Below are 10,098 nucleotides of genomic sequence, written 5' to 3'. Positions count from 1 at the left end.
CAGTAATCTTTTTGATTTATTAAGATTGTTGATTTTTAGGGTCTTTTATTCTTCCTCTAAACCTATGCCTTCCCTTTACTTATAATTGTCCACTTTGAGCATAAAATGTAATTTCTTTGGTGGGATTTGTTGAATAATATTTTTGAGTGCTTTTATAAAGTTATCAGGAAAGCATTTTGTGGGGCAGCTGTGTTAGGCTCGCTCACAGGTTTACCAGCTGCAAGCACTTTGCCTGATTAGTATGTGAGCACGTGGCAGAGGCACGTGTGCGGAGCCTATATAAGGCTTGGGGGCTTCCCCTGGGCAGGATTCTCCCAGATCACTCTCCCTCCACCGTGAGGTGCGGTTTTCCTTGCCCCCTTGCCCTTACTGAGAATAGCAGATTTTCCTTTGTTCATCAGCTCTTTCCCTTTTGTTGTTTATTTGCTCACCTGTCTTTGTGAGCCTCCAATAAACAGGTATGGCGTAATGCTTTCCGGCTCTGCAGTTTCTCTGCCATCTGCCAAATCCAATCTGAACTTGCCTGGCTTCGGCCACTAGTATTACACATTTGTATTAACTTATGGATTCTAATGCCTGACAACTGAGTGGAAGGGTGGCAGCTGTGCCCAAACAACCTGAGTCCACAATCCAGACCCAAGTTTTATCAAACGTCTTCCCAATTTTACATTCCTTTGTGACAGGTTATCCGGAGAGTCTGATAGTGGAAAAGATTGGTGAATTCTGTTGAGAGCGATCACAACTCCGGTGTTCATCGAGGCGGGGTTTAGAGACAAGACTGGCGAAAAGCCAGGAGGAGCTCACCTCTCAGTGGCCTGAGGAACCAGAGACACTACCCACCAGTTGTCAGAAACAGAGATCTATGCCAAGGCCCATTTATCAAGGCACAAGTGTTGACCAGGGTTGCCGTTTAAGAGCCGTGACATGTTTCTGACCTGTGACTGCAGAAGGTCTGGGACAGCACAAGAATGTTTGTTTACTGTCATGATATCAGTAGTCTTCTCAGCCAGCTAGGTGTTACCACTTACAGTCCAACAGAATGGCAGCTATTTCTTGACAGCTCTAAACGGAGTCTGAAATGTGTTCTTCTACACAATGGTAATGTTTATGCAGCGGTTCCAATTGGTTATTCAACTCATCTGCAAGAAGATTATAATGACAAAATTGTCCTCGACTTTCTGAAGTATGAGGAGCATAACTGGATCATTTGTGTGGATCTTAAAATGGTAAATTTCCTGCTAGGACAACAGAGAGGTTTCACGAAGTATCTTTGCTTTCTGTGTTTGTGGGACAGCTGAGCTCAGGAGAAACACTGGACACAGAAGGAGTGGCCGAAATGTGAAGCTCTGGAAGTAAGGATGCAAAATATTGTGAATGAACCTGTAGTTAATCAACACAGGATCATTTTCCCCCCACTTCACATCAAACTTGGTTTAATGAAGCAGTTTGTTCAGGCTTTGAATAGAGAAAATAAATGCTTTCAACATATTATTTCTGCTTTTCCTGCTTTGTTTTTTGAGAAGATAAAAGCAGGTGTATTTGATGGACCTCAAATTCAAACCCTCATACATGAAGAAGAATTTGCCAGGAAGATGAATAAGGAGGAGAAAGCAGCATGTCAGTCTTTTGTGGCAGTTACAAAGAACTTCGTTGGCAACAAAAAATCAGAAAACTATGAACTTCTCATTCAAAGGATGCTGTTGGCTTTCTGCGACATTGGATGTAACATGAGCATTAAGATTCACTTCCTGAACAATCACCTTGATAAGTTTCCTGAAAATCTTGGAGCTGTTAGTGATGAGCAGACTACTGCTGGAGCATCAAATGAGATTGTCCTCAACAAGTACACAAACACAAGAGCTGCAAATGCAAATTTTTGCCTGAATAGAATTTAAATAAGTTTTGCGCAAATTTTATGATTAAAATAAGTGTTTTAATATGTTCTATTTTGAAATTGTAGACAAATTCTGATGCAATCATATCTTTTAGTGTATCAGTGTATTTACTGCATTATATAAATTACTATATTTTCACAAAGATGATGCCCAAGAAGACATTCTACTTCATTATGTTAAACTAAATGTTGAAAATTTTACAATAAGATGAAAACCTAAAATCTTTAATTGCAAAAAGCTGTAGCTTACAGAGAAAAACTAATGTCAGATTTGAGATCACGCTCAAATGAGGTAAGAACAAGTGTTTTTGTGGATGCAACAAAAATTTTGTCCCCCAGTGTTATATTATATAGTAATAACAGCTGATTATTATTAATAATATTATATAATAACCTAATGAGATCTTACTATGTGTCAAGAATCATGCTAAGTATTTTACATGTGTCTCTACTTAAATTCTCAATCTTTTGAAGTAAATACTATTGTATTATTATAACCCCCATTGTACAAGGAAGAGGCACAAAGAGGTAAGGTGACTGGTCCAAGGTGATGGATGCAGCTAGTGAGAGGCAGAGCCCGGGTTCAAACCAGGCAGTCTGGTGCCAAAGGCAATGCTCTTAAGATTTTCCCCCTCTGAAAGAGTGAATGGATGATTAGCACAGCTATTAAGTGGTGGGACCAGAATTTAAGCTCGGGAGTCCGTTCAACAGCAGCAGAGATTCTTCAGGAATACCCCAACCCCTGCCTCCTCTGGAACAGCCAATTTGGTAATATAGGTTATTTGCTCTTTTTTTTTTTCTCTCTTTAATTTTAAAGTAAGAGGAGGGGAGACAGTGATACAGACTCTCTCATGTGCCCCGACCAGGATCCACCCAGCAACCCCCATCTAGGGCCTATGCTCAAATCAACCAAGTTATTTTTAGCACATGAGACTTATGCACTCAGACCAATAGACCTAGTCTTAGTGTCCCAGGCCTACAGTCAAACCAATCAAGCCACTGGCTGCAGGAAGGGAAGAGGAAGATAAAGTGGAGAAGAAAGGGGAGAGAAGCAGATGATCACTTCTCTTGTGTGCCCTGATAGGGAATCGAATCTGGGACGTCCATATGCCAGGCCAATGCTCTATCCACTGAGCCAAACAGCCAGGGCCATAACTATTCTTTTTCTATTAAATTAACTTGGCACCTATGTCAAAGGTCAACTGGCCATGTATGTGTAAGTCTACTTCTAGACACCATTCTATTCCATTTACCTATATGATTATTCTTATACTAATACACACTGTCTTGATTATTGTAGCTTAATAGTAAGTCTTAAAATCAGGTAACTTAAGGCTTCCAAATTTATTATTCTGTTTTGTTTTGTTTTTTTCTTTTTTTTATCCATTGATTTTAGAGAGAGAGAAGGGAGAGAGAAAGAGAAACATTGATCTGTTGTTTCACTTATTTATGTATTCGTTGGTTGATTTTTGTGTGTGTCCCAATGACTGGAGATTCAACCCACAACCTTGGCATATTGGGACAATGTTCTAACCAACTGAGCTACCCGGCTAAGGTCATCATGTAAATAATTTTGCTTCCTAATTTATTTACATAATTTTAATAAAATGTATATTTTTGTTTAAAAATAAGAATTAAGGTGTTGACATGACAAAGTGTATAGCACATATTGCTAAATTTAGAAAGGATGATAATGTGACATGTATGTGTGTATGGGGTGAAAAAGTTCTGGTGAACAAATCCAGGCTATGGATGGTGAATCCTTCCTGGAAGAAATGGAAATGGGAAGAGTGATGGGAAATGGAGAAGGAATTTTAGTTTTTACTCCATATACTATTTATTTATTTATTTATTTATTTATTTATTTATTTATTGTTAGCAAGAGAGAGAGAGAGAGAGAGAGAGAGAGAGAGACAGATAGAGACAGACAGGAAGAGAGATGAGAAGCATCAATTCTTTGTTGCAGCCCCTTAGTAGTTCATTGGTTGCTCTCTCATATTTGCCTTAATCAAGGTGCTACAGCAGAACTAGGGACCCCTTGCTCAAGCCAGCAAACTTGGGCGCCAGCCAGTGACCTTTGGGCTCAAGCCAGCAACCATGGGGTCATTTCTATGATGCCACGCTTGAGCCAGCAACCCCACGCTCAAGCTGGTGAACCCACACTCAAGCTGGAGGAGACCTCAGGGTTTCGAACCTGGGTCCTCAGCATCCCAGGCCAATGCTCTATCCATTGCACCACCTCCTGCTCAGGCTCCATATACTTTTATTTGAACTTTTTCACTGAATTCTGTAATTTGAAAAACAAAAAATAAGTTTTAAAAAGTGCTAATAGTGAAAATGTGGAGGGTGGGAATAGGGTGACTTGACTGTAATGTTTTCTCTCCAGCCTTCAAAGTGTCTTCTATCATCCTCATCTTCAAGAAAGAGAGTGAGTCATCCTCTCCATCCAATATAAGGCCACTGGGCTCACTTGATCAAGAGTAGAGCCTTGGAAGAGATATGAATCTGTCATCAGTCATCTTGTTCATTTCTCCTTCTCTTCTGAATTAAGACCTAAACTGAACTATCTTAAAAAATTCTCCCAGTGGATCCATTCCCTCTCCTGGCTCTGAAAATTCAATTTTCACTCTTCCTTCCACACCAACCTCATCCTGCACCACCAGCAACACCTCCTCCTCCCAACACTTTTAATGCATCTTAAATGTAATTTCAGTTCAAGATAGTGACCAGTCTTGATGGGGACCAGTGTACACTTTTCACAGTTCCCTGTGCCACCAACAATAGGCTTCCTGGCACTAAGAAAATTCTAGCAATATTTCAGGTAGCTCATATCCAAAGAAAATGTTCCTGATGTTATCAGTTCTCAACATATCTGTGAACTTAAAAAAAAAAAAGGTTTATTTTTAATTACAGTTGACATTCAATATTAGTTTCAGGTATACAGCATAGTAGTTAGACAATTATATAACTTACAAAGCGGTCCCCCAGCACACCTGTGAACCTTTGAGCCATCTGTGAAGCTCGGCAGATGTCACTTTATACTCACTCCATAGGCATCTACATACACTTGGAGACACTCTCATACACATCTCAACACTGCCTCCTTCTCCCACATCCTTTCTACCAGCCAGAGGCTTCCCGTGTGTTCAGAGCAGAGAAAGGCACTCTTAGGAATCAAGGGAATTATAACAAGAGTATAATTTCTCTTTTTATTCTATTAGCACATAACAGTATTTACAAAACACAGATTTGAAATCTATGTTATCATTTGAATATTGTAATTACACAGTTGAGTGTTACCCACAACCAGGGCCAGGATTAGAGAGTGGGAAGACCAGCTTTTATTATCCCACTTCGCAATAAAGTAAAGCAGAGGTATGTATAGACAGCCTAAATAACTTTTCAAAGTCTATAGAGTTCGCAGATAGGGCAGCCACCAAGGGCTGACTCGTAGTCCGGTATTTTTGCCTCCCTTCTTGCCCTCCTCTAGTAAGTCACCAAAGAATTCTAAACTAACAGCAATACTGACTCTATATGCTGTCTCAGAAATGAAACTCTGAAAGTAGAAATGCAGTACAGTTGAGTGAAGAGAGTCTTAGGACGTCTGGAGACCCAGATTCTAATCCAGTCTCTTCTACTTAAGTCTACGTGAATCTTCTTTCTTAACGTTAATTCCTTTATTTGTAAAATTAGTCCCTTGCATGTATCTTGGGCTTTTTTTCCTTTACCAACTACAATGGGTTAATACTCAGGCCCATACAGGATGCTGAAGGCTAGAGAGAAATAATGGACCATGGGCAATAAATGGACAGGCAATAAGGTTGGAAACAGGTTATAAACCCAGGAACAATTCATGTACAGTGGATCTCTGATGGGTAAAAGTGGGTTCGTGGGCTTCACCTACTGGAGAGATGCCCAGATTGGAGTTGGTAGCAGTGAGCCAGGCATAGATGTGAAGGCCTGGGAGGTAGCAATAATGGAAACTGAAGAAAGAATGAGCTTGGGAAGGAAGCTTGGGACATCAGCTAGAAAATGCCCCTTTCTTCAGAATTTATGTTTGTAGGCTCTGAGGAGATGATATCAGGGCCCTAAAAGACTAACCCTTTACTTGGTATTTACAAGTAGTTGTCCAGATTAGGGCACAAGGAAAAGCAAATGTGAATCAAACGTGCCAGGGAACAAGCTGAGAAGCCCATACATTAAACCAACTGTGCTCAAGTGAAGAAGGTATAGGATGAAAGAGCTGATCGATCTGACTTATGGGCTCACACTGCTACTAGCTAGCTGTTTTGGGCAAGTCATTTCTTCCTGTGGGCCCCAGTTTTCTCATCTGTGAAATAGGAATCATAGTATGTACTTCAAATGATTATTCTGAGGGTTCAATGAATTGAAATACAGAATTATTGAGCTGACAAGTATAATGTAGGAGATGCTAAAATTCCATTGAGTTTCAAGTAGGAGTTGCCATATTCTGCAGTTTCTGCTCTCTCTCAAATAAGGACCAGAGCTCAAATTCACCCCATCCAACCCCACCCACCAAAATACTCCAGCCTTCCCACCAGTGTTACACTCTTTGAACCACACTGGCCTCACTTCCCTTAAATGAGCTAGTGAAGGACTCAGACCTGTAGAAGCTGCTGCCCTGCACCCCACTGACATGATTCATCTCTTGGGCCCCCAAACACTTTTGTATTTTTTGGTTTGTTAGAGAGGAGACAACTAAGTGATAAACATTGCTCAATTCCCCAGCTCCACTGGGCCTCAGGAGGCACACCCCTCCAGCAGGTGTTCTAATGAAGGTTCCCACAGAAGCAGCCAGGGTCAGGCCTGGGGAATGGAGTACTTGCAAGTTCCACCAACAGAGTCCTCTAATTAGCTCCCAAATGTGAGTTCAGGGTAATTGGGTCTTAGGGGCTGGGGAGACTGGGGATTTGCTGATAGTTTTCCGCAATCCTGTAATAAGGCCAGAGGGAAGGGATAGCCAGAAAGAAGTTGCTTTCATTTTGGTTCTTTTTTTTTTCCATTTTACAGAAAGAAACTAGACCTCAGAGAGGAGAGTGGAGGAGGCCAATTAGTGATCAATGGTTTTATTAGTGTCCTTAGCAAGACTCATTAGCAAACTTGTGAAGTGAGGGAAGATGGGATGGACCTGCACCTCCCTGCAAACATGGGCCTCCCGTTTCTTCACTTCTGTCTGATTTTTGGCATTGTGTCCCTCACCCTCCTCCACACTCTAGCACCTTCCTGTTGTCCCACTCCCCCTCCCATCACAGTCTCGTTGGGTTTTTTTAATTCTATATTAATAAATGCACCTGTTTCATTGTTTGTAGTGGCTGTATCATTTTATAGCTGCAACAAGATTTCCTTAATCAACCCCTCCACCTTGACCCATTAGCTTATTCCCAGTTTTTCACTATGAAAGGCAATGTTTTGATATGTCTTTGCATGGCTATGTCTTTGAATGGACCATATGCATGTACGTATTTTTAATACTTTTATGAATATTGCCAAATTACCAGCTAGACAGATTGAACCATTTAACTTTTCTACCAATTCAATATGAGAAAGCCACTTTCCTAACCCTAACCAACCCTAGTAATTATCATTTTAAAAATATATATATTTACAATATGATAAGTGAATCATTATTTCCATGACCGTTTTAGTTTGCATTTCTCTGTGAGGGAGACTGGATTTTTATTTCTTTTTTTTTATTATTAAGTGAGAGGTGGGGAGACCATGAGACAGACTCCTGCAGGCGCCCCAACTGGGATCCACTTGGCAAGCCTCCTCCAGGGCAATGCTTTGTCTATCTGGGGCCACTGCTTCGTTGCTCTGCAACTGAGCTATTTCAGTGCCTGAGGCGAGGTCATGGAGCCATCATCAGTGCCCGGAGACAATTTTCTTGAACAATTCAAGCCATGGTTTTGGAAGGGGAAGAGAGATAGAAGAAGGGATGGGTGGAGAAGCAGATAGTCCCTTCTCCTGTGTGCCCTGACAGGTAATTAAACCCAGGATTTCCATATTCCAGGCCGATGCTCTACTGCTGAGCCAACTGGCCAGGGCTGGGTTTTTCTATATTCATGCAAGTATGAAATCTTTTTCTGACATACTCAATTCTTTATTTTATGTAATCAAGTACATAACTCTTTTACTTTATGACTTCTGTCTTTGCTGTGACATTTGAAATTATTTTTTCCATCTCAAATATATAAGTACTCATCTATATTTTCTCTTTTTAAAAAAAAATTGAGGAGAGGGGTTTTCCTAAGAACTCTTTCTTGCCTAGCACCTTTCTTTGCAAAATTCTCTTGGTTTAACTAGACAAGATCTTTCAGGATCTCATTGAGAATATGCCTTAGAACTTTTAAGCCTCTCCTGTGTGCTCCATTAAATCTGTCCCCATGAGAACCATCTATTCAGATTATTCACCTTGGCTTTCCCCCCTGGATGTCTACTAACTTTTCTTCATTTGTTGATACTTGCCTGTAGAAGTTCTAACAGCACAGTGAGAAAGCATGCATTCCCTAAGCTTCTGTGAAGCAGCTTCAGGGGGTTCCAGCTGAGGTGGGTGGTGATGAAATAGAAGTAGGGTACAAACACATCTGATGAGCAATATGGGGAAGACTTCTGTGTTCTCAGGATTATTCGCAAGTCAAAATCTCAACTCCTGGCTGTGGGCATGACCCAAGGGAGGGCAGCGTGGTCCTCAGGGAGGCCTGAGGATGGGTGCACCTGCTCTGTGTCAGTTTTTCTATTTGACAGTTTACATGCATATGCACTTAATTTGTATCTCTTTTAATTCCGAGGTGGGGGGCCTTAGAGCCTCCTGAGGATGTTCTTGTTCCAAAGTTTTAAACCTTGAGCCTGGAGAATAAAAATTATAAGAGCATGTACATAATAAATTAGAAGATATTCTTCACGGAATTGATACGCTTGGCAGAAACAAAGTATTGAAGTGGCAGAGTAATTTGAATTTATCAGAGAATTATGAACTGCTATACCTACTTTAAGAACAATAAATAACAAGGTCAGGTGGTCTTTATTCAAGATTGAATTATTATTAATAATAATGACTATTAAAAATGATACAGCCACTACATGTCTAGCCTTGTGCTGCGTCATATTCAAGATACAGTGATAAACCCAAGAGGCACAATGACCTGCCACTAGTGACATCTGGGGAAACTCCTTCTGGAAGTGCTGTGGGGCTGCATTAGACCTTTAAAATACTACTCACTGTCATTTTTACACCTACTATTTATAAACATACTTTAATCTATAGAGTCACTATCTCAGAAAAAAACTGAATTTTCCACTTTGAAAAGACTCTTTGCAAAGCTCCCTTCATGTCTCTGTTCCTCAGGCTGTAGATGACGGGGTTCAGCATGGGTGTCACCACAGTGTAAACCATCACCATGACCATCTCCTTAACAGTAGAATTGTTGGCTGAAGGGCACAAGTACAGGCCAATGATTGTCCCATAGAACAGTGACACCACAGACAGGTGGGAGAAGGCAGTGTGGATACCCCTAGCAGAAGGGACCTTGATGATGGAGGGTACAATTCGGGCACATGATGAAAAGATCAGGAGGAATGGAACAATAATAACAAGCCCGCCCAAGGCAAATATCATCATCTCATTGATCTGAATGTTAGAACAGGCTAACTTTAGCAGAGCAGACATATCAGAAAAAGTGAGGGATCACATTATCAGCATAGAAAGGCCGCCAAGCTGTGAGCAGAGTGTGCAACAAAGAGATGACAGTGATCAGCACCCAGGACAGCAACACCAGAGAGAGAGACAGACTTGAGGCTCATGTTGATGGTGTAGTGCTGGGGGAAGCAGATGGCCACATAGTGATCATACGCCATAGCCACAAGGAGAAAGCTCTCAAAAAAGCAAAAAGAAGTACATTTGGGCAGGCAGCCTGCATAGGGAATGGATGGGACTTGGCTCTGCGTGTTGTTCAACAATTTGGGACTGGTTACAGAAGAGAAGCAGAGGACAGAGAAAGATAAATTGCTGAGAAACAAATACATGGGTGTGTGGAGGTGGGAGCCTAGGTGAATGGGCATGATGAGGTTCCCCAGGACGGCGGTAAGATACATGGCCAGAAACAGGGCATAGAACTGGTGTCATTGATAGGTTCAATGGGCACGCCCAGGAGGAGGAATTCTGAAACAATACTTTGGTTTCCCAT

At 41.2% G+C, this 10,098-nt stretch overlaps 1 protein-coding gene across 1 annotated transcript; it reads right to left on the bottom strand.

The window, feature by feature from the left end:
* Positions 1-9,173: 9,173 nt before the first annotated feature.
* LOC136392276 (olfactory receptor 1468-like) lies at positions 9,174-10,098 on the bottom strand. Its single transcript, XM_066364352.1, is given in 4 exon segments — positions 9,174-9,585; positions 9,587-9,702; positions 9,704-10,032; positions 10,035-10,098. Coding segments are annotated over 4 exon segments (921 nt in total).

The sequence above is a fragment of the Saccopteryx leptura genome, chromosome 2 (genome assembly GCF_036850995.1).
Source record: "Saccopteryx leptura isolate mSacLep1 chromosome 2, mSacLep1_pri_phased_curated, whole genome shotgun sequence".
NCBI lineage: Eukaryota > Metazoa > Chordata > Mammalia > Chiroptera > Emballonuridae > Saccopteryx > Saccopteryx leptura.
The sequence above is the reverse complement of the archived record's forward strand: the minus strand, read 5'-3'. Positions and strand labels throughout refer to the sequence as shown.